The 25,108-nt window shown below is 40.2% G+C and overlaps 2 protein-coding genes across 5 annotated transcripts; one reads left to right on the top strand and one right to left on the bottom strand.

Moving 5' to 3' along the window:
* The first annotated feature begins 37 nt into the window (after positions 1-37).
* Positions 38-7,062, top strand: pianp (PILR alpha associated neural protein). 4 transcript variants are annotated; one of them, XM_061717120.1, is made up of 5 exons: positions 38-978; positions 1,163-1,566; positions 1,932-2,010; positions 4,745-4,891; positions 5,515-7,062. In XM_061717120.1, exons 1-5 carry the CDS (start codon positions 968-970, stop codon positions 5,534-5,536), a joined length of 663 nt encoding a protein of 220 aa, XP_061573104.1. In that variant the 5' UTR covers positions 38-967; the 3' UTR covers positions 5,537-7,062. The 4 variants fall into 4 exon arrangements, with proteins under 4 accessions (XP_061573104.1, XP_061573107.1, XP_061573106.1 ...); XM_061717121.1 differs by having other exon boundaries at positions 924-978; positions 1,230-1,566; XM_061717123.1 differs by lacking the exon at positions 4,745-4,891.
* Positions 7,063-8,433: 1,371 nt separating this feature from the next.
* On the bottom strand, positions 8,434-24,790 carry cops7a (COP9 constitutive photomorphogenic homolog subunit 7A). Its single transcript, XM_061718438.1, has 8 exons — positions 24,714-24,790; positions 18,259-18,381; positions 16,744-16,819; positions 15,934-16,022; positions 14,996-15,198; positions 14,773-14,878; positions 10,288-10,457; positions 8,434-8,975 (listed from the first exon to the last, which is right to left on the bottom strand). Exons 2-8 carry the CDS (start codon positions 18,379-18,381, stop codon positions 8,936-8,938), a joined length of 807 nt encoding a protein of 268 aa, XP_061574422.1. The 5' UTR covers positions 24,714-24,790; the 3' UTR covers positions 8,434-8,935.
* Positions 24,791-25,108: the final 318 nt, after the last annotated feature.

The following is a 25,108-nucleotide window of genomic DNA, read 5'->3' as shown; positions in this document are numbered from 1 at the left end:
CGATTTGCTGTCTCTTTTTTTTCTGTGAAGTGTCCTTGCTCCTTTTGTAAACATCTTTGAAGAGTTTTTTTTTTCTTAACCTCTCGCTTCCAAAACGATCTCAGTTGTGTCATCCTCAGTATCATTTCTATTTGCCTAGTCTAATTCATTTCTCTTCGACTGTGTCCATTTAATTGCACCCGTTTAAAAAAACATAATTAGCATTTAAATCTCTCTCCTACAGTCTTTTGCCCTCCCCTACATGGTTCTCTCTCCCCTCTCTTACTCTAGCCGACTCTCCATGTCTCAGTCACTACGGCAACCAATGCTTTTTTTTTTTCTCCCTTACTTGCTTTCTGTATCTCCCGCCTTTCCCTCTGTCTCCCTCACTCATTCCCTCCCTTCACTGCCAGAGGTAAGCATGATAACTGATATGTGTCGGAGAGCTCATGTCCGTCTCCGTGCGTGCTTGTGCTTGTGCTTCTCTGAGTGACATTTCTGTGGCATTTAGGCGGCAGATGTAGATGGAAAGTTACCTCTCCCTGCTCAAAGTGCCATACTGAGTGCTGGCAGCGTGCATGATGCTTCAAATGATGATTAATGTGCTGTGCTCAGGTGTTTGCACTGTAAATGTGTGTGAGATAAAGGAAAGCAGACGATGAGAGTACTTCTGGATATTTGTGCGTGCAGATGTGGATTCTGTACAAACATGTCGTGCATAATTGAGTGTTAAATTAAAATGCCCAAGGGAATTTATGCCCCTTTTTTTCTTAAAAAAAAGATCTTTTTTAAAAAGGTGACAGAGTTGGATTCGTGCCAGTAAGAGTGCTTGTTTGTATGTTTCCATGGTTGTTATCTGGCAAAATAGATTAAGAAGAGAGAAAAAAAGCAGGACCCTCCCCCTTCCTCTCTTTTTCTCTATCTCTCCTCCTGTTTTATCTTACAGAGATGATAGGAGAAGAAGAGTCCCAGTGAACACAGCGAAGCGATGGAGAGATGGTAAGATGGATAGTTTCTGAGTATTGGATGCAGATGCATAAAATGTCATTCTGATTGATGGTCGGCATGGGAATCAATGTCTGGGCTGCTGAGGTCGAGCAGGGTGCCTGTGCGTGATGAGTTTCCACTGATAACTCCTCTATCACTCCACCACCCCTGATTCTGCCTTCACCTTCTCTTGCAGCTCCATCTCTCCCATCGCACGACTCGCTGCCCTCATCTCCCTCCTCTTGGTTTCTCTGGTGACACAGCCCTCCACCTGTAACCGTGACGACAGCGAGGGCGAGGAACAGGTGGATGCCCTGTCTGTCCAGCTGTCCGTCACCACCCAGGTCACACCCACTCCGCTGTGGGCGGTCGTGTGGGGTCCCACGCAGCCGCTGGAGGACGAGACCTACCACTTCCTCTCCAGCCAGGAAAATGACTACCTGCACGGGAGCCAGCAGGAGGCCAGCACCGCCACGCCTGAGGACAGGCTCTACCTTGATTCCAGCATACAGCCGCAAGAGAAGGCACCACTGGAGGCTTGGGACCAGGAGGGCGTGGAGGACGGAGGGACAGAGGCCGAGGAGACGGAGCCTGAGGAAGGTGGGCATGAGAAGATTCACATGAAGGATTTCTAAATATAGGTGGCCCTGAGTTACGAACACACACTCGCACACACACCAGCCGGAGCCGGGACTCCTCCAGGGAATTAGCTGTCACCAGGGTGAAGGCTGACATCCTGCTGTGTGCAGCTGGTCAAATCTGTTGAGGAATGCCTATTAAAGTTCTGATCATTCACAGGGAGATATTAGCCGTTGTCAAAACTGCAAACTGGAGACAAGACGACACCGGACTGGTTTTACAGGCGGAGGCCAGACTCCTTCATGTCCGTGTGTCAGATGGCTTCAGTCACTGATGTCCCCCGTCATGATTAACTTCATGAGTATGTGTGTGTCTGTGTGTTACAGTGGACCCTCAGTTCTACGTCACCGTGACCATCTCCTCGGTGCTCATCCTGACAGCAGTTGTCATTACAGCCAAACTCTGGTAGGAACCTGAACTCTCTCCTCCAAAATGTTCCGTGTATGAATACATGAATGTAAAGTGGACATTGCTGAGCAACTGTGAACCATTGCAGCCTTTCCCTGCGTGAGCTGGACACCTGTCCCAAAGCAGGCACATGTTAACTCCTGCTCCTGATTAAATCACAGCAGGGGTCCTGTGGTAAAAAAAAAAGTTTTATGTTAAAAAGCAGTGATGGGTGGAAGCTCTGGCATAAGCTGCCCCTGTGAATATGTTGTCGTTGTGGATTTCTTGGGTTCTGTAAAAGTGAGAGGATGGAATGAGTTAGACTACTAATGATAATTTCCATTTTTAAAAAGGGATCAATTCTAGAGTTGCTTAGTTCCCAAAATGGGGATTAGGTCCTTATTAAGGGTAAGAAGATAAACTTGAGAAGTTTTCCGATGAATAAAACATAATTGTGCTGCTTAAAATTGGGTTTCTTCTTTGTAGCTTTTATCTGCTTAATTAGTAGATAATTGCACTTCATTAATATTAAAACTGTCTTAAATGGACCAATCAAGCTTTGCTGACTTGGTTATCAGCAGCTGCCATTGAAGAGGGGTGGAAGAGAAATAGATTTATTTTCACTGGGATGCTCGTTGGATCAGTCCTCAGACTCCAGGGTTTGGAATTGGCTCATAATTAGGAGGAACTGGAATATTACACAATGAAAATGATTGGGCAACAAACTTGGCAGCCGATAAAGGGGCCAAAATTATGGGTTTTGGTGAAGATGATAGTTGCATGTCAAGCTGTCTTGTTTGTGTGTGTGTCATTGAGGATTACATAATGGGTCTGCTTAGTCCCCCCCCCCCCCCAAGTGAAAGCTGAGTAATTGCTTACTAATGACTTTATTAACAACACTTGTGTTCCTGAAAGTCACAGTTGGCACAGATGTGTCATTTAGAGCCATTAGTGTTGCGATGATTAAACATTTGCCATAACCATTAGGATGTGAGAAGCAAGAAACGGTTCTAACCGCCTCACAAGCTCGGGGTTCAGCATGGCTTCACCAGAACGACTGTTCTTTAAGAATCCACTGCTATTAAGCCTCCAAAAGCATATAAACACCATAGTAAACACAATGTGGGTGTCTTCTGTGTGTTTCATGCTAGAAAAAGACACCCACGTCTCACACACACGTGGCCCATTAGCTGGAAACGGGGCGTCATCTATGTGATGAAGTGAAGGGCCAACGTGATTTGCTGATCGAACCAATAACAGCCAGTTTATCTGACCACCGGGACCCCTCTCTTCTCACATTTACACATGTCCTCACCATCATTTCCTTCCCGTGCTTCCTCTCTGTTCTATTTATTCATTTCAGTCTTTGATAATTTGCTGAGTTTTGCTCCCACACTCCTCCCTCTCCGACTCTCTTTGGATTTTTTTTTCCCTTTTTCTTTTGTCTAATATACCTGCCTTCCTTCTCTTTCTTTTAACACGGCCCGTCTTTTGCACAGCCGCTATTCCTCTTATCTCCCTCGCCAGTCTCCCATGTCTCCCTGTACCATTAGTCCAGCTGCAGATCCACAGCAAATCCTCCAGCTTGCCGTGAGCTGATACACGATAAGCCCCCTTTTGTCTCTGTTCCCAAGGCTGGCCTTCGCTGTTGTGTCGATAACTTACTTCCACCGGCCCCTGCTGAGTCGTGGAGGAAGAAACACGTGCTGCTGGCGGATCTAAAGTGGTATTACAACAGAGGGGATTGCAGGGATTCAGACTGGGGACATGGCAGCAGAGCCTTCTCTATAGACTGGCTCATGCTTCAGTGTCATAAATGTGTAAATAACGCCATGTGTTAGATGCAGTGTTAGATGGAATGAACAGGAGGAGGGGTGCAGATGGACTGAAATGATAGCCTATAGTGGAAATTGGCCATCGTCCAGTTCATTATGATTATAGAAGAGCAGCATATGTGCTCAGTGATTTTTCCCAGCCCTAAAATCATCAGCGTGGATAATGTCAGCAATGTGAGGTTTTGCATGTGTGTATATGTACGGTGAGAGAAGGAGTCAGCCGGAAGAGGGCAGGTGTTATCGAGAGAAGATGAGAGTGCAGGAGGGTTTTTATCGTCGCGAGAGCAGCTTTGTTGCGCATCCAAGTATCCTTAAGAGCCGCTGTGTTTTTCATAAAACTCCCTCTCCTTGCTGAAATAACGACACTACACCCGTGTCCTACACATCAACCCTGTGTTAATTTCTCCAGCTTGTTGCATCCTTCCCAGCTCACCCCTTTCTGACCCCCTCCCCGCCCTTATCCCATCTCCTCTCCCCATTTCTCGCCCCGTTTCCCTCTCACCCCCCATGACAGCCTCTTAATGACTTTCAACGCACACTAACTATTCTCTTTCACACTGGCGAGGCAATGTGTTCTCTGATGCTAAATGACTTGGCTGTTCCTTATGCTCCCCCGACTTTGTGCCTCCATCTCTTCTCATCCCTTTCTTCTGCATCTTGATCCTTCTCATCTTTTTCTCTGTATGCCTCCCCTTGTTTGAACCTCTCACTTTTGGAGCTTTTCTTATCACATCTGACTCAAACTGGCTTTTTTTTTTTCCATTTCATTTCTATTTTATTCTTTTGCTCTTTACAATCTTCTACCATCATTCTTTTTATCCACCCCTTGTTTTTGCTCTCCTACTCCCCATGCTAAACTTTCCTCCCTTCCCACACCCCCTTCTCCATCTATCTGCGCTTCTATCCTTCTCTCCTAGTTACGACCGCAGCTGTTCCCGACACCCGCCCCCGCGTTCCCGTGGCGTGGCCCCCCCCCTCTCCCTTGCCCTCCCTCGTTCCCTCGCTTCGGAGGACAGCAGGCAGACGCTGCACAGCACATCCTCCTCCTTCACCGACAGGGAGAGGTAATGAGTTGCCTCAACAGCTCTGCATAGTCTGTTTATGTATCTCTCTAAGTCCGTGAGTCAGATGTTCACACGTGAATCTTTCTGCACCTCTGTATTTTTGTTTATTTATTTGTTTTGTTGTGTGTTTGTGTGTGTGAGCAGCCTTATTGCATCTTTGCATGTACTGTACGGGTACTGTAATTGGGCAGCGATGCTATCCTCTGTGGAGTGTTCAGGCCTGGAGTGTTGCTGCTGCTGTAAGAAGTATCAGTGTTTTAAGCTTCCCCTCCACATGAGTCATCGAGGGTCCATGCAAAGACATCTTAGCCACTGTCCATGAAATGATGCATTTATTCAAGGGTATTTAAAGTTAATTATAGAGCTGCACTCCAGTGCCCCCTTCTCATTTCCTCCACCCATCAGCTTTTCCTCCATCTCTTCTCCTCGGCATCCTCCGTCCCCTATGATACGGCTTTTCTAGTTTGCATCGACACCACTACACCGGCTTCAGGCCTTCGCGCTCCACTTCTCCTCCCTTCTGCCATCAACAGGGCTCCCAAGTGTCCAGAAACATGACAACTCCTTCTTTTCTTCCTCTCTCTCTCTCTTCTTCTTCTTCTTTGCGTCTTTTGCCGTGGCAGGATCCCCGTGGTGAACCTGTGAGGTGACTGTTGTTCTGTGCGGTGAACATTTCTATGCGGCCTGAGGAGGGGGACATCGGCGAGACCAGAGGGTGTGCCTGCAGCGGTGTTATTTTCTCTCAAACTGTGAAAGGAATTCAGGGATCCCAGGTATCCCAGCCATCGCGAAACTCCTCAGCTTCCCTGAGGTTTAAAAGGAAAAAAAAAAAGAGAAGGAAATCCTAACTCATCTCTCTGCCGCCCATTCCCCTCACCCTTCATCGTGCTCGGTGTAAATTTCTTTCATGTGAATCACTGTGACCTGTTCCCCCTTTTTTCTTCCACCCTCTGTACGGCCCCGAGCTCCGCCATGCTGCGCAGCGGCTCTGCGCTCTAACCCATCATGACTAATTTACAAACAAGCAGTTTAACAGCCATGCAAAATCTCGTTACTCCTGAGATACCCTACCTGTGCTTCCACGGCCCGTGATTCAGCTGCTCGGCGTTAACGCCGTTCCAGCAGACTGCTCTTTTCATGAAATGACTCTAAAATTAAGTTCAGTTTAGCAGGCTTGCGTCTGGCTTTCACATGGTTAAAAAGCCTTTCTCAGCATCTCCAAACACCAAACAGGGTATTTCACAAAGCTGTTTGGCATGGCTATAGCCAACAGGCAATGTGTTTAACATGTCACGCTCCAAAAACTGCTGTTTATTCCCTGCTCGGGGCGCCTGAAATGCAAAATAGTGTGGCTCTATATTCCTTTAGCAGATGCAGAGGAGCCTCTTTTGTTTCAGGTTTTTTTTCCTCATGATGTGTTGTCTTAATTATCTGGCTGACGTTCACCCCTTTGTCGAACCTTTGCGAGCACACTCTGTTCCTGCTGGACTGTGCGGAGGTGAATTAAACACTTCCAGTGGCGGAGAAAAATATTCACAACATGAATGGCTCAAGCAGCGACTCTGCTGAAAAAAATCAATTTTTCCCCCAAAGGTTTAGATGGAACGTAACAAAAGAGAGATTTGTTGTCATGGAAATGAGTATCAGCGAACCACATGTGTGATTAAAGGAATGATGTTGCCAGAGAATTTTTTATTTCTTTTTTTGCTCTTTCACCTGACAGCTTTGTATCTTAACCCCCCCCTTCCCCCCAAAAAAAGAAATCATCACTTTCCTTTCATGCCATTATCAGTCGTCCTGGGGGCACCAAAGGAAAGAAATACAAGAAGCATAATTATCTATATCCTCAAATGAATCTGCATGTGTACAGTAAGAAAAACCTTTGAGAATTGCTTCTAATCTATTATTTATAAATTGTCTATTTTAGCCATCAGTGAGTGGGGTCTAACAGAACCTTCCAAAGTCAGACACTAGTTTGTTTTTTGCAACTTTTCTAAGCAGCATTCAGACATGAACTCCCCTCCAGCTACACACATTTCCACTACAGTCGTTGTGCTGGTGGCATCATGGTAGCTCGTACAATCCTCCAGATATCAAGTCTTGTGAATTTTAGTAGCAATCCTGTAGAAATGTGGTCTTTCTGTACCATGAAACTTCAATAAAGACTCAACACTGGCGTTTTAGCTTTGCGTCTATCTGTTTATTTCAGTGCATGTTGAATGAATTCCCCTGGGAACGGTGCAATCCGCAATGCTTTATGGGGAGGATAAAGCTTACACTGTGCATTTTAATAGCTACCCTTGTATCCTAATCTTTTTCTCCCTGAAGTGAACATTTAGTCCACCGCCTTGCATTGATTTTGAACCACAGACTTGGCATTAAAAACTCCTGCATGTGCCAATCACGTTTTTACCACGCAGTAACAGCTGAAAAGGGGCGAAGAATAATGTGGCTGCTTGTGTCAGAAGCTCTTCCTTATCTCCTCACCTCTTATGGATTGCTTTTGCTTTGGAAAGATTAACAGGAAGCTAAGAGAGAATTTCCTCTGTGTATAGTTTTTTCAAACAAATGTCAATAAAACAAGGCGGACACAAGAAGAGAAATGCCACTTGAGGGCTCTGAGATCCTTCACAAGTCTGTTGTGCGGCGAGGGTTTCCATCTCCTCTGGGCATTTTACTGATCAGAGTAATTGATTGGCTGGGGTTTCATTTGGAGGTTTTAATGACTGGGACACATACCAGCAGGTGCTGCGACAATCTGCAGCCACGACAGACGAGCCACTTATTCCAAAGTTACGGGGTTGAACAAAGTAGTGCAGAGTCACTGGTCATGTAATCACAACTCATACTTCATCTTCTCCTCTCTCACTGATGAACACCTTTAGAGGTGCACAGCTGTCAAAACTCACAGCTCCTATCTTGTAATAACAAAAAAGCAAGCCAATGAAGATGAATCACACTGACTGAAATTAACAACACTATTTATAGAGGTGAAGAGGGATGTTGGAGCGAGAGACAAATTGAAAAAGATGGAGGGTTAAATGAATCAGGATAGTTTCCCTGTCTGTTTGCATGTCACCGTGGCTGCTGGTCAGCTAATTGCCACCATTAATGTCATGCAGAATGAAGCTGCAGTTTAAGTGCAATTTAGAAGAAACAGAATCAAGCGAGGAGATGGATGGGGTGTGCATGATGAAGGTGATTTTGACAGCATAATGGGAGATACCGGGAAGAGTGGCAGGAAATTCTGACATCGAAATAGAAGCTCTGGGCAAAACACAGCCATGTGAAATATGAATGCCCTTGTTGTGTGGGTATGTGTGTCTAGCCAAGCTGGTAGTGCACAGGGGAAGCCTCAGCTCTATAATACATTTATCTCTTTGGGGACATGCCCTAATTAATGACTTGACCTCCTAACGGGTAGCCCCTTTCTGCGAGTTAACATTTAGCACTGCGTCCTCCAGAGATTCACTTTGAAGCGCATTTAATAAAAGAAGTGACAGTGACGTTAATAAGACAGTCCAGATATGTAGAAGGCTTCCTTTTATTTTCTTGAAATTCTTTATTCTGTTTTTGTACAAGCGTCAACTCAGCATAAAGGGGGAAAAAAAAGAATCACAAAGCAACATAGAGTTAATCTAAACCGAAAGAGCAGAGATACACACAAACCTAAGCGTCAAAAACACTGATCTTGTTTATGATCTAAAGCAACCGGCTCCTTCTTCAGGCTATTCTGTCTTCCTGTGTTACAAGCGCTGTGTATTTACACCGACAGTCTGCCTGTCAGGCTTTTGACAACTGCGAGAATGAATGTCACACCTGTTTCATCCACAAGTCAGACGTGTTTCTGAAAGTTGAGATTCACTGACAAGGAAACGCTTCCGGTGAAGCTCTGCGGTTGTATTGCAGACGTACAAGTGAAGAGGGTATCCATGAAGAAATGTCTCATTACCTAAAAGTATTCCTCTGTCCAACAACATACCAATGTGTCCGTAAATAAGCAAGTGTCCATCAGTGTTGCTGTCCCCCACATCCCAGTTGTCCTCAGTTAGACTTGGACCAGATCTTCCCACTGCCGCGCAGCCTGGGTGGGACACATTCACAAACATTCAATTGATACTCTGGGACTTATTTCAATAATTTGGTTTTTTTACGTTCAGCTGGTTCTACTGAACAAACACATTCCCAGTCTTCATGCGAGAGTCTGTGTTAAAATATTTAAAATTAATATCATTATTTTGGAAATGATCTGAGTGGATTTTCTATTTCTGTAAATTAATAGGAATTTTGGCAAAAGAAACTAATGCTAATTATAATGCAACACTATCGGTCCCATCCTTTAAATAGCTTTATAAAGAAATGATGTCAAAACTCATTTTACATTTGAGGATTGAGGTTAAGCTATCATTAATTTGGATTTTAAAAAACACAGAGTGGATCGTCTTTGAATGAGCACACTGCTGAATTATGAAAACTGTAGGACTCTGCTTTTTAAAAAATGTGACAGACAGAAAATAATCACTGCTTTTTGTTCACCAGGAACATAAATAGCAGACACATGAAACATTTCGGCTGATCACTGGAGGGGGAAACAGTTCTTTCAGGAAGCAAGCGCACGGGGCATCTTTTATATCCAGTGACATTTTACAATTCAGGACAGATGTGAAATTAGCCATCGGTGATATGACCGGATGGAAGAGCAGAGGAAGAGATTTACTGAGGAGGTTTATAGCACTGCTGCGAAACGCTGATGTGTATCTGATAATAAAGCTATTTCATGCAGATACCCTTCCTGTCAAAGGCAATCAAACCACTAAAATGGGCAGCTCGCTTCTTTACTTTTTATTGTAGAACAGGAGATACAGTGCTTATCCGTGGAATTAACTTTTGTTTCCAACACAAACACAAAACTAAAGTCTTTACACATTTGAAATGTTATTTATAATACTAAAGTTACAGCTTAGGGTAGGGAGATTCAAATATACAGAGCACTTTGCAAAACCACAAAGTTCTTTATATGTTAAATAAAAGGAGGAGTTAAGATGAAACACATTTAATGGAGAGAGAAAAAAAAACAGATGCAGCTTTTTGTTGTTTTTTGCCTTGTGGTAATGAATAACATTTCTTGCTTAAAGAGGAAACAAACTAAACACAAACTCTGGATTATGAATAAAACATCATTTCAGAACATTATTTTACATGACCAAACACTCAGTTTGGGAAATGTTTAGCCTTGCAAGAAAAATTCATGCAATATCTATGCAAAGTCCAAGTGGTTCCATTTGTCTAAAAAGCTATAAAAATCCAGCTGTGCCAGTGTTTCATCCGTGTGGAATATATTTAGCTTTTTGTTGGGCACGACCAGAAAATACTAAAGATGAAGTGGTGGTACTCACCCTTTCACCTTTGAACTCTTTTTGCCCGGCTGCCGTGGTTCCTGGGAGGAGGCGGGGTCTCGTGGCTCGGCAGGCTGGTCAGCGTCCTGATTGGACGCAGCTCCGGCAGGGGCGGGGCCTGATGATGGAGAGGCCGCGCTGGCCTTTAACGTCTTCTGCAAGTTTGACACCTGATGGAGAAAAATTTAGGAGATTTAAACTTCAAGTTTACATATTTCATACATTTTATTTTCCTGAGAAGTCTTAAAACAATCATCAGAAGACCACAAATCAGTCAGCCACGACATTAAAAAGTTTAATAGTAAGTGGTCTTGGCAGTTTTCTTCTTGGTTTTTGTCTTTTTTTTTAATTTATACAAAAGGGCTTCATGTATTTCTTATTAACCCATTTACACCCTATCACACAGTGCCCGTTTATGCATATATTATCTATCTATCACATTGCTGTGGACCAAGCACAACTGACTATGGCCCTATGTGCCCCGTTGCACCATAAAAGCTACTCAGTGACATCGCTGGAGACAACTAAAAGCCCATGGAGTTTAACCAGCCTCAGAGCAATGTGTGATCAATAATCTGCAAGATACACTGCGGCACTGATCCCCAGTCGGTCCACCCTGCAGCCCACAGGACAGGAATCATCCGCTACCAACCTCTTTGTGTCAAACTTTGAAGGGGAAAGCTGGGTCAGAGCTGTTTTGGGTGTCGGGGGGGCTCCCAGTGATTTTAGTGTCATTGCTGATTGTTGGTTGAGTGATGAAACAAATTGCAATACTCTTAACCGTTTCTGGTCACACAGGTCATTCATCTCTGAGAAAACCCTCCAAAGTGACTTCGTGTATAAATGAAGTGATTAGTTTACATAAAGCTGATTGTACAATGCTTCAGCAGTCTGAGTCAGATTAAGAGGAATGTCCTTGAGGTTTGGAAATGTCTCATTTAAGATGCACTGCACTGCAGATGTGGACGACTCAATTCTCAACATTATTAAGAGTTTGCAACCTACACTAAATTATAGTACATGACTTAATTTGTCATTTTCTGGTCTAAACAGGGCAATCAACTTGCTCACTTATGTTGCTATATTACATTAAAATTTAGTAAAACTCCAAAAGAAGGTGTGGAGGTCATTATCATCATTAGACACTGTGGTTGTTATTGCAATTCAGGTACTAATCCTCTAAAACACTTTTCGTTTCCTCAAAAATCAAATAACTCAAGTTTTTAAGCACAAAAACCTCTCAAGGCCCTGAAAAGGCTGGGGTTATACACCTTTTGCCTTATTCATTGAATGTGGATCTATGAATATGCGAATCCAGCTCCATCCTCACATCCCACCACCAGCGAATTGGACTCTTCTGTGTCGTCCCCTCCAAAAATGGCATGTTCTAATATTGGGGTAAATCAGCCATACATGCTAGGATCAGTCAACGCCACGGCCCTCTTGAAGAGGAGGAAGAAGCTATACAACAAGGTTGCATGCAAGTAGAAGTATCGGTTTGGTAATATATTCATATTCAACTGCTATGAATGATATTAGAAATGAGCTGCTTGCAGCTCCGCCTCAGCCAGCCAGCCGAGAACAGCTAACACTTCTACTGTCGTCTCCAGTTTGCTTATGCTTACTTCTTCTCATAGCTTGCGCTAGCTTTTCATTCCATCAGTTCCTCATAATTGAAGCATATTAGCTGCAAAGCATCACTATCCTGCAGATAGTCAGGATTTGTTGCTCCAACATTTAAGGTGGTAGGAAGGCTCTGGCTAACATTGTCTTTCTGAGACTGCAGGTAGTTTTCTGCAGATTCAAAGCAGAAATCAACTGCCTTAAAGTTGATAGCTGATTTTGCTCACATGTATTGTAACAAATATATGAATATGCTACAGGAGGAAATCTTGGATGATCTGGAACCTAAACCTAAAAAGTGAGCCAAAACCTTTAGCTTTAGCTTTTTAGTGTTTTCTTCTTTGTTTTTTAATATGTTATCATCTGTTTTAATGAACATACCCTAACTTGTGTCACTAAGACATTATAATTTTCTGAAAGCAGGATAATTTACGATATTAAAGGTCTGGACAGTAGGCTGTGTAACTGGTCATTAGACAATTTCCCCATAAATCTTATTGTAGCCTCTTATGGTTTCACTTTCAAAGCAGAACTTTTCCACTGCCAGTCTTCCTCATTTACTACGTGAATAACCCCAACCTACAATGGCAGCGTATGTCTGTTGCACTTCTGTTCCAACGTAGAGGTAGTAACAGAGGGGAAGAGGTCTAAGCCGGAACATAAACTCTCTGCACAAGTGCAAGCCAGTATCTGGAAACACACCACTCTTATTAAAGATTATTTCTCAATGCACAATGCCTGCATGTTGTGTGTAATCCCACTGACGTGGTGTTAGGTCTGTGTGAGTTATCAAAGCAGAGCCACAGTGATTGTACGGGACGCCCTTCTTATGCTGACATGGGGCAACTGCTGTGTGTTAGGCTTCAATGACCCTTCATGATCCTGGTGCCGACTGTGAACCTCAAAAGCAATAGCTGATATTTCTATTTCCTCTCAATAGGTTAGAAATGCACCTGCTTCGCTAGTAAGATACGGGCTCCTTAATTTGCACTGTTTCAGGTAGGCTGCTGCTTTTCCCTGCGTTTGTATGTCAGCGTGAGACAGAACGGTGTCTGCAGAACTGAATACTCCCATGAATGCTCATTCTGAACTACTCTAAAGGTGACGTCTACATAAACCTCAATTTTCACTCACCACCTGCTGTACCTACAATTTTCAGATAGCTGCACTCTACAGTTAGACTAACCAGGTAAAGGCAAATTATTCATGTGTCATATGGACACAACTGATTTTATTACTGAGATAAACCAAAAATTTACCGTCACTGACGTCACCGGTGTTGTGATTAAAAAAAAAGGAAAATTAACATCTTTTTGTCTGTTTTGACACTGTGCTGATTTCCTTCCCCATCAAGACAATGTACAGCGTGTGTGTGATCATGTGACTTCATCCATCCAGTCTGAACGAGAAGTAAATGACTGATGGTTGAAACGAAGAAGTGGCTGACATAGCCACAGACAAAATAACAGGGCTCTCAAGTCTCACGCATTGAGTGTGAGACTCGCGCATTTCAACAACTTCACACGCTCTCACGCCACACATGGCATTTCTCACGCTGAGAAATTAACTTTACCGCATAGTAATTCCAACAAACCCCCTGCAAACAAGTCAAGGTATGCTCAGTGAAAAGCTCAGCCAATCAGAAAATAGATTTATTTTTGTTGCCGGGTAAGGTCTGAGTTTGAGCTTCAAGCGTTCCATGAATGCTTAGCGGAGGTAACCTAAATTACAACACACATCACTCTTAAACACACACAAACACTAACAGGGAAACACAAATCACCACTGTTCAGGGGGGCCAATTTGGGGCTAAATTTGTCTTTCTTTATTGAATTTTTTTTGTTTGTTTAGAGCAGAATGAGACCACTGCTATCAATAATATAATAATAATGATAATTAATACAGCACAAAGACAAATTATTTAATATAGCATGAATATTGTGAATAGACAATGGCTACTACAGTGTTTTTCTTTGTTATAGAATAAATAAAACACTATTTGATACAGTCAAATTTGTTCCTTCTGAAGAAAGATCGATACTGACACTGGGAGGGAGACATTCGACGTACAGGGTTTAAACGCATCATGAAAGTAGCGACAAAAGGTACACCATACCATTGCGTTTATCGTGCATTTATCGTTAGAGGTAAAACCGCCCAATTTATCGTGATATTGATTTGAGGTCATATAGCCCAGCCCTAATGACTCACAAGACAATTATTAGAAATTAAGATAATTTCTTAAGTACTAAATCAAAGACTGAATTTTACTTATTGAATTTATTGATTGAAAATGTTGATACGTACAGTTATAAAGTTATTTGAGTATGCGAGACACTAAAAGGCTAGATGTGTCAAATTATGAATAGGTAAATTATGAATGCAATCAAATCCTTCGCTCAGTGAAACTCACATCTCTAACATTGTCTCAAGTACCCTGTATTTAGAATATAATGCATTTGTGTTTCCACAGTCCGTCTGTGGTATGACGCTCGTTTGCAAAGACAGAATTCCACAGCATAAGTGTAACATGAGATAAATTTGCTTCAGAAATATATCAAAGATTTTTTTTTTGGAGAGATATAAGAGATTTGTACCTGCTTAAATATTAATGTGATGTACTTAAAACAAAAGTTTAATTACATATGGACATTGTCTCCCATCATTTACACTGCAAGAAGCCACTTTCAACAGAAGGGAAGATTAAAACAAGCAGATGGGGAAAAAAAAAAAGGAAATAGGCAGTCAAGAAGAAACTGAAATAACACTGGAAGCCAGGAGCTATAAATTAGATGCCAAGAAAAAAAAAAGAAGAAGACATATTTCAGAATTTTCTGGAGCCTGCAGGGATGAAGGACTCACCTCTGTTTCCACTTGGACTTTGACCTTTAATTGGCTCTCTCTATATTGGTTTGCCCTCGAGACCTGTTCCTCAATACCACAAAGCACAGCTTCACACCCTGTACACCTGAGAGAGGAAAGAAAACCGGTGGAGGGTGGTGGAAGTAGACTGAATCAGAACAAACCCCAAAACAAAACTAAGTGCTAAATCTTGAATGTGTGCACGGAAACCAGGGATACTGACCACTCCTGCAGTGTGTTGATTATGTTTGGGAGCTCGTTGGGGCCGAGGTCACGACCTACGCTGCAGTCTACCTCCACCTGCTGGTTTCTCTGGTCTAGTTTGCCCTGGATGATGTCACAGTAAACGGCCTCAATCAACAGGTCCTCCAGTTCCCGCACATTCTTCAGCTCAAGCTGCTCAAGGAGCAGCGAATATGGCAGGCACTGAGAGAGAAAATAAAGACATGAAATGACTTTAATCCTCACACACCCACTTTTTTCCCCCGGCAAAAGGTCTAGGTAAATAAGTAGCAAATTTAATTACTGAAAATGTTACATTTAGAAATATGCTCATTTGTCTAAATGTCACTGCCAGTGGAAAATGAAAGAAGTCTGAAATTTAACAATCCATCACTGTGCAATTAGTGAGTTCAAGCGAACATACAGAAAGAGCAGGTACGCATTAAGGAGAGAAACAGGGGGCAGGAGTGAAAGGAGTAATGTTAATGGAAAGCGAGATAAAGCTAGAGGAAAAAAAGGACCATGTTGGGGAGGATAATGAATCTATTATTTATCAGGAGCTGAGAAAGAAAAGGGCATAAAGAGAGGTACACTGCAGTTGGAAAGTGCAAAGGAGAAGTAACACTGTTCCTCATCTTATACTTGAAAGGTGGGTCTGAAAAATAAAACTTTGGGTTCTGCTGTTGGTTTGGTTTTAAATACACTAAAAGCTTTAATTACCAAAATCAACTGAAATCATATGAACGTAACCAGCCAGAATAAAGCTGAAAATTCCTATTCAAAAATAAAAAGTATCATATATCTCTAATTGATTGAGTCTTACAGGTCTACAAGTATATTTTGGCTGCTGACATTTTAGAAAGGAAAGAAAATGTATACAAATTAAATGTCTTCTGCACTTTCAAAACGTGACTAATTGAAGAAATCATGAGGGTTTACCTTGAGGTTGGAAGCCAAGCTAATGATTGACAGATGACGCAGTTTGTTTCTCTGTGCTGGGGTCAACTCCGGAAGAGAGGCTTCTCTCTCTAAATAGAAAAGATATAATACATAAAGATGAATGAAAGACACAACGGGAAAGATATACCAGAGTAATGTCATTTTGACTTCTGTCAACTGTTTTTGTGAGGCTATTTATTACTTTAAAGAGTAATGTTACAGTGACTTGCAGGTTAGTTTGGAGCTATTTAAGAAGTCAGGAACAGAGCTGGGAGGAAGTCAGGAGTAACATGGACTTAAGGACCATGTCTCCTGCAGACTTTCTCCCTTGGTGACAGGACCCAGGCCCCCCTGAGACAGCAGCTCTGACAGCTCCTCTAAGGGCTCCACTACACAGCCCTATGAAAGTTAATGTCCTTCCTGACAACATAACTCAAAAGGAAGGGAAACACAAAAAATATTTTCAAAGCTATAGCTTGATCACGTCACAACACAACTGACATTCAAATTCTTTGTGAAACTTCCTTTTGCATTATATAAGAGGGCAAATTAAGTCACAAAAGATTAATTTACCGTCCAAGTGTTGCTGTGACACAGACAACTATCAGAATAAAACAACACTTTGTGAAAACTTGCAGAATCCTATAAAAGCGCTTTGTTTATCTGTTAATAGATTGTCCTCAGTGTCTCATGTGAGAATTTTCAATGCCTTGTTGTTAAGGTGCATGCCTGACTGCAAAGAAATACAGCTCAATAAAAGAGTTGCAGGGTTACCTATTACTTATTTACATAGTGCTAGAAGTGCAATACCTTTGTAGTCGCAGTAGGTTCCATAGGCAAAGAGGTTCAGGAGCTGATACACCGGTGCATGAGGGCCATTCTCCATCTGTAGTTTGGAGGAAAGATTCAGGAAAAAAAATGATGCTGCAGTTTATAATAAGCAAGAACTAAGCAACTGTAATTCATCTATACAAAGTTAAAAACTTTAAAGGTGACATCTACATAACCCTGATTTGAATGAGTATATCCATAAATATCTGAATTAGCCTTGAGGACGGGTGCATTCATGTTTCATTCATCTCCTTGTTTCTGGAGATCTTTTGAATCTGAATACATTTTAGATCCTTGCTCAAATCATGCACAGTCTTTTTTTTTTATAAAAGACTAACTAATTTGTTTATTAATTGCATTTCAAATTGTTTTGCATATTACAAACAAAACACACCTGTGATTTTGTAATATTCTCCCAGGTGTAAATGTGTTATCCTACAGCACTGTTTCATTTTTGATGGGTGTGTACTATGACTAAAAATGGAGCTAGCTGCACTATAATTCCTATCGTAATTGTCACACTGATTTGACAAATGTTGAATGTGTATGAAGAAAAAAAATTAAATGAGAATGTTTTATTCTTTTTGGCTGAACAATATATTGTGTGATGAGAAGACTCTGGAAGTGGAAGCATAACTTTTTCCTGCAAGGGAGAGGCTTTATGGGAGGACAAATTTATTATTAGCCAATATTATCAGCAGATCTAAACATAAAGTAGAAATAAAGTGAGATGTAAATCTGTTGAAGAGACTAGATTAAACTCCTTTCTTTGATTAGTGGTGTAATAAGACAAGTATTGAAGAACAAGAACAAGAAGAAGAAGAAGAAGAAGGTTATAACCTCAGTATACATGTTCTTAAGCTGCTTCAAAATTTTCACTTCGTCTAAAGCCTAATAAAATCTCCATCTTCCTCAATAGCTATTAGGACCTGGCTAGTTTCTTTTCTGTGTATGAACACAATGCTGCAAATTTAATTCCTGCTGTCCTCAGACATCAAATTTCAGACCTCTGCAATCGTGTTGGTCTTCTATTTTATTCTAGCACAAAAACCACATTACCGACATTTAGCAAATTAGGACGAATGCAATTAGACTGTTAAATTCATTAAAAATGCCCCAAACCTTGGCAAATATTCCCACTGCTCTAATGTTTTCTCTGTTCGTTCCAGGACTTTACTGAGACGATGGACACTTACTCAGAAAAAAAACAAAACTCCTTGAACACCAGTATTTGTTTCCAAATTAAAAATCAACAGCGTATTCCGATGCAAGTTTAACATGTAATATATATATTTTTCTGTCTCTGATCAGCCTGTGTGTGCAAAAGGAAGAGAATAGAGCGGTTTACATTGTTAAAGCACAAACTTAATTTCAATTTACATACAACATATGACATTTGAGGACTGACATGAGTCTTTGATTATACTGGTGAAACTGGGTCTTCTGTTTTCCTGTGCCAAGTGTGAAGGAGAGAAATTGTGAGAGTGTGTTTACCTCTCTGACGTTTGGCAGTTCCAGGATGTCAGAGAAAACATAGAGTCCTGGCGTCTCCAACAGAGAGCTGACAGCCTGGGCCAGAGCTGGGCCTGACAGAGACAGAATCTGCTCCACCTCCATCTGATATCAGCGACAAAGATGACCCATCAGACAAGTATACTACAGAAGAGCAGCAGAGCCAGTAAGATACTAATCAAGGCATTCATTTTGTCTTATTTGCTTAACATTGCTATTTATGGGATATAATGACATTTTTCTTTCCACAAAAATACTCTAAATGCAATTCTCCATTTATACAGATTCTGACATCATGTTGAGCTCTTTCAAACAGTCCAGTCACTAAAAGACATTCATATAAACAAGCACTATTGCCCTTTTGTTTAACATCTGACAGCCTGGGAGTCTTTTCCAAAGCTCCAAACCTACAAGCAACCTGAAGAGCCACACAGGTAATGGAAGAGTAGGACTGGGTAGCACCATTGTGACCAACAAGTGTAATGAATGCAAAGTAGCATGCATATTCATTAAGCCATTCCCTGCAAAGAAACATGATGCAAATGCACTTTGAGCTGAAAGCAAAACCAGAATAATTATCCGAGTATTGAAGTGAATCTCCCTCTGCTTCAGGCAAATATTTAGAAGATGGTACTCCCAGACAGAAAAAATAAAAAAATGTGGACCATTACTTGACCTAACACCTCACGTCGGTGTTTTCCACACGCTATCTTTCAAACCAGACAAACATATTGGACATCAGTTAGAGGCTGCTTCCCTCCAGTTTGATGTTGCCTCAACTAACAAACACGACAGCGTTAGGAGCAGTTTTTTCTGTTGACTTTGATGGCATATTTTAATATCTTAGATCCCAGGAGACGTTTCCTGGGACACTAGGGAAGCTAGTATTACAAATTCATGATAAAATCATTGCTGTTGCATCAGTCTGGCTTCATTACCTGAGGCCACTTTGTAAAATTAATGCAACAGAGTCTGAAAACCGACTGGTGTGCTAGCACTAGTCTGCTTGTGTCTTTTTCTTCTTGGTTCTCAGTACTGATGGGATGAACATTTTGTACAGCTATAACTCTGTCACATTTAGGTGAACACATGCTCATCCCACTAGACTAGACCACCTGCAAAGGAGGGCCAAAGAGCATGTTTCCAGACAAGATGTACAGATGAGCAGACATGTGTTGCAACCAAACAAATTAACCCACTATATGTTTGAGAAACAGCGCTTATTAAAATTTATCTGAATCTGAGGCTTCATTTGATCTTTTTGTATTTGTCTATTAAAAAGGAAGGACAAACTAAAGTTTACATCACTAAAATATGGGATGAGACATTTATGGACCCACTCAATGGACGATGCAAAATATTGCTGTTGTGGTGCCCAGTCAGTCACTGAACAGTAACAAATTATTACCTTAAAAATCAATCAACTTGTGAATTTATAACATTAATTGATGAGTAATATTTGTACAGATTTCCAAAAGCTAAACCATATGCAGTTCATCAATGCAATACATTCTTTATTGTTGGCTTTAGGTGATTGCTTTAAGTAATTGTTTTATTGCCTTTTCATTTTGCTCATCAGTTGTCTTGTTACCATGTACCAATATCAGAATGTCAACAAATGTAATCTGTAGTAAAACCTAAGATTGAATCTTATTATTATTATTTTTGCTATTTTTATTATAAAAGTGAGTTTACATGAATAAAACTTTCTATAAAAGAAAAAAATACATTAGATAGAAGCATATACATTTGGATTAGGAAGGCACAATATTCTAATTCTGTACATTATTTTACTCCATGTCCCAAACAGGCTTAACAGTGAACTCTCCAACATACTCAACTAGGATTTAATGTCTTCATCTATCTCTGCTATGAGCCTTTTGAATTAAATTAAACACGTACCTGTAAATAAATACACAACAACAAAAAAAATCACTGCAAACAACTGTTCTGCAAAAAGCATTATTTGTGATAATTGACATTATTTTACTGCAGATGATGAAGTAACAGTACCATCATTTACAAAATCTAAAGCTTCACTATTTCATTCTGCACAATTATTGCTCAGCTTTAATGAAGTTGAAAGAGTTCACCACCAAGCCTAATTTACACCTGCATTACAACCACAAGAACCTTTCCTAGGAAGAAGGTCTTTTCAAGGCTTGAAATTCCAAGCAGAATTGCAGATATCGTGTATAATTTCAAAGAATCCTGCAAATGTACAAGTCCAAATGTGAGAAGCCCAAGCACACATTTTTAGGGATGTAATTTAACAATGTTTAATAACAATGTGAAACACAGTCCATGGTTGGGAATGCAGATTCACAGAAACCTGCATGGTGGATGGACCTGAGCAATTATGGAAACATTCAATCAAGAGGGGGAAAAAACAAAGAGAGTGTATTAAGAATAAGCATAATTGGTCCTTTTTTGAACCTCATTTGTATTTTATGATTCTTTGAGGAATGGGCACCATTAATGAAAAACAATACTCTTCATAAATCAGGTTCTGACTTTTCTGTGTAGACGCTGACGGATCAGCTTTTTACAGGATGGAGCCTTGTCATGGGTCTTTTTCTCTTTCTTTCTTTTTAATACCATAATTTAAATCACTCTGAGATCCATTGGCTTGATAGGCATTTGACTGCATAAAAGTCTTAGATCCTTGCTTTGTAGCTAAATGAATTATCATCGTGAAAGACTTCATTATCCACAAACACACTTTTGACTAATTGAGGAAATAGGCTCATGTTCATGCTCATGTGCTTTCAATGTAGCGTTAATGACAACCATGTAACTTTGACAGAAATGTGTGACTTTGTTTTCCTCTTTTCTGGTACTAATAATGGTTTATGTTTAGCTTTTCTGTATGCATATTCCTTTACCCTAGCCAGTACCTTACAGCTATGTCTCAAACAGAAGTTTTGTATCTTTTTATTTGATTTTGAAGTCCTTTGTTGTGGATTTTTTTTTTAGATATGTTGCTGTTTATCTTCTGCTCCAACACTTTGACAGTTTCCTTCTTTTATCTATTTGCTTCCTTTTACAACTGTCCCATTTTGTTTGAACTTGCTCCAAATTTTTGACATAGCTGAGAAAAAAAAAAAAAATTATTTGACACAGTTACATATTGAGTTACACTCTTGAATTAGCTTTTTTCCTTTTAGCTTTTTTTTTAATATATACCTGTACATAAAGATGCAACAGTTTATTATGATCTGCAACTAATGTTTTTAGCTAAACACTAATCTCCATATTTAGACATGTACTACATTTGTTATAGGAATGTAATTTGATGTACATGGCTCTTTTATTTTTGTGAGGGGTTCAATTTACATGTAAATCACTGAGCCCTCCTTGTCCTTCCTGTAGGCTGTTAGTGTCCTTGTTATCACACGTACATTGTTTACCTGCTCAGCATGAAAGATACTACGGTGACATTTATTTATTTAAAAAGGGACAACGCACATTAATTGACATGAGCACTGAGTCCATCATGTAAATGTGCCAGATTTGTGCCAGGCTAATTTACATCTGCAGTCCCTGGCAGGTTGATGGTATATATAAAAAAACATTGAAAAAGAACACACTAAAACACAGAGTACAAACAATTAGTAAAACCATGACACTCTGAATAATGACAAACAACATAAATGAAGAACTATAGCACACAAACACATTAGCTCACACAGGTAGTAAAAACAATAACCTGACCCCTATACCAGATTATGACAGCATGTTTGATTATCCAGTAACCACTGTTTTAAGTTTTTAGAGAAGGAATAAAGAGATGTGATGTTCCTTAGTTGTATGGGTATAGTGTTCCAGGTACGAGCTGCTCGATAGGAAAAGGCTGACTGCCCAAAGGCACTTTTTCTACATGCAGTTTTACAATCTCCTTTGGTTGCAACTCTGGTAGATGAGTTTTGATTTTGCTTAATAAACTCATTGAGTGGAGGGGGGGGGGGTGGGGGGGCAGACCATGAAGGATTTTATAAACAAGTAAAATGTCTGCAAACTTAATCATATTTCCCCAGTTTAAAAAAACATATTTAGTTAAAATATTACAATGACGATATAAATTAGACTTTTTATCCAATGTTTTCAAAGCCTGCTTATAAAGTTTTTCCACTGATTGTAATGCGGTCCTACCTGTCTGCGACCAGCTGGTAAGACAGTAGTTAATGTGCGAGATCAAGGTGTAGGATTGAGAGTCAATGCTGTGTTTTAAGTGATGAAACATATTACACCGGTCATGAAATCGCTACACTGGCTTCCAGTGAGTCAAAGGATAGAGTTTAAAATCTTACTGCTGGTCTACAAAGCACTGAATGGTCTTGGACCAAAATACATGCTGGACCTGTTAGTTCCTATGAAGCTCCCAGACCCCTGAGGTTCATCTGGATCTGGTTTGTTGTGTTTCCCAAGAACCAGAACCAAGCAAGGTGAGGCAGCGTTCAGTTATTCTGCTCCTCACCGGTGGAACAAACTTCCTGTAGACCTGAGGTCTGCTCCAACTGTCAGCTCCTTTAAATCAGGCCTAAAAACATTACCGTTTACTGAAGCGTACTCTTAAATTAAATACTTACCTGCTGTACTCTACTGCCGCGGTTGAATTGGTTTGATATTGGATATTATGAATTCAACACCCATAAAACTTGTGATACATACCACTGATTTTGGTCAAACCACTTGTGATGTGTTCATGGTCATCTAGACTATATATCACAAACAGTAATTATTAAAAAATCATATATATGGGCATATACATGGGCTGATTTAAAAATCATATATATGGGCTGATTTAATGTGGTTTAATCAATTCAACACCCATAAAACTTGTGATACATACCACTGATTTTGGTCATATTGCTTGTGATGTGTTCATGGTGATCTAGACTATATATCACAAGAGAGTAATTATTATAAAATCATATTATTGGCTGATTTAATGAGGTTTAATGAAAACAATCAGTGGTATGTATCACAAGTTTTATGGGTGTTTAATTCATAATATCCAATATCAAACCAATTCAACCGCGGTTACTCTACTGCCCTTATTCTTTAACAACATTTGCTTTTTATTATGTTACCTCTTTTCTTATCATTTTATTTGTTATTTACTGTTTAGTTGTGTCTTTCTGCTTTTAATGTCGATGTAAAGCACTTTGAATCACCTTGTGTTGAACTGTGCTATACAAATAAACTTGCCTTTAAACCTTGACCTTTCGCCTTCCTAAAATTACTTGCGAGAATCAAACAAAACACTGCGACGACCTCAAACAACCAAGAAATAAAGGATAGTAATATAATTACATGAACGACTCTATGTTGGGAAAAGCTCACTCTAAATATATTAAATGGCCTATTTCCCCAAAGATGAAAGAAACTCACTTTAAGATACCTCATAAAGTCTACCCAGTTGCAGAATTTCTTAAAAAAATTTAAGTTTGAAGTTGACCTGTGTACTTTCTGTAATGCAGCAGATGAAACTTTAGATCATATGTTTTTCTTATGTCCTGTGTCCAGAAACTTCTGGAAAGAATTGAGAAGTTGGTTATTACTTAGAATAGATGCCTCAGACCTTGCTCCTATTTTGTTATGGTTTTTGTTTTGCCTGATTTTGAAAATATATGCAAATGTTTTTACTTGTATTTTAAAATAACAACCCCTTTTTGTTTGTTTTGTCTTGTTTCATTTCTACATATACATATACATATATATATATATATATATATATATATATATATTGTACATGGCTTATACTTGATGACAACATTCCACTTCATGTTTAAAATGTATTAATGTCCTTACGAGAAAATTTTATGATACTGTGTTATTGTATGTTCAATACAAAAAAAAAAAAAAAATAATAATAATAATTACATGAATGTCTCGAAATCTACACCAAATGACTGTAAATCTTGCGAAGTAAATACTAAAAATATGTTGCTGGTTAAGAAAAAAATTAATTAAAAAAAAAATCAAGCACTCGCCATTATGGTGGATAAAAAAACAATACAACTATAATATTGAATTCATATTTGCATTTTGAAACATGCAACATTACCGGTACAATATCAAGGCTAATGGCCTTATATGTCAAAAGCACATTGATAATACGTTCACAAATACCAAGCGTACATATATGTATATAGTTTCGGACATCTGAGTGTCTTAAACCGACAGTTCATGCAGATATTTGTTGTACTGACATGTATTATCTGTCATGCTGAACGTGTCATGCTAGCATGACTGCTAACGGCTAACCTTCTGGACCGATTCACACAACCTACGACGTGAGGCCTCGCTTCAGTTTAATCCTTTCTAGTGCTTAGATCACATCACAAAACTGCATGAATATCATTGGAATATAACATGTACGTAAATATTTCTTGAAGAGATGGAAAATACGACTCTGAGAGCTGAAAATGTACCTTGTTGTGTTGGTTTTTAGCAGGTAGCTTCCCCCGGTTGTTCAGCTCCGCTGTCGGCGCACGTACGACAACAAAGCAACGTAAGATGTGATTGGACGACGAACCGAAGTGGGCGGGGAAAACTGACCAATCAGCTTCCGCGTCCGGGGGGCGGGGCGGAGTCAAGGTCCTCTAGTGGTGATGCGGTATATCTTACATTATTATACTGTCCATATTGACACAGGCAGTTTAGTGATTAAAGGAATTACAAAGAAGCAGAGGTGTCAAAAGTATTCACATTCATTATTCAGGTAGAAGTATAGATACTAGAGTTTAAAAATACTCCAACGGAAGTTTTTTACTCAAGTAAAAGTATAAAAGTACTGGTTTCAAAACTACTTAAAGTATAAAAGTAA

The sequence above is a fragment of the Cololabis saira genome, chromosome 3 (genome assembly GCF_033807715.1).
Source record: "Cololabis saira isolate AMF1-May2022 chromosome 3, fColSai1.1, whole genome shotgun sequence".
NCBI classification, from domain to species: Eukaryota; Metazoa; Chordata; class Actinopteri; order Beloniformes; family Belonidae; genus Cololabis; species Cololabis saira.
The sequence above is the reverse complement of the archived record's forward strand: the minus strand, read 5'-3'. Positions and strand labels throughout refer to the sequence as shown.

Coding starts and splice junctions, on each gene's coding strand:
- pianp (XM_061717120.1), top strand. Junction 2,011..4,744: donor GTCATTACAGCCAAACTCTG/GTAGGAACCTGA, acceptor CTTCTCTCCTAG/TTACGACCGCAGCTGTTCCC. Junction 4,892..5,514: donor TCCTTCACCGACAGGGAGAG/GTAATGAGTTGC, acceptor TTGCCGTGGCAG/GATCCCCGTGGTGAACCTGT.
- cops7a (XM_061718438.1), bottom strand. CDS start 18,381: ATGGAGGTGGAGCAGATTCTGTCTCTGTCAGGCCCAGCTCTGGCCCAG. Junction 15,199..15,933: donor GCTTGGCTTCCAACCTCAAG/GTAAACCCTCAT, acceptor TTTCTCTCTCAG/TGCCTGCCATATTCGCTGCT. Junction 14,879..14,995: donor ATCAACACACTGCAGGAGTG/GTCAGTATCCCT, acceptor TTCCTCTCTCAG/GTGTACAGGGTGTGAAGCTG.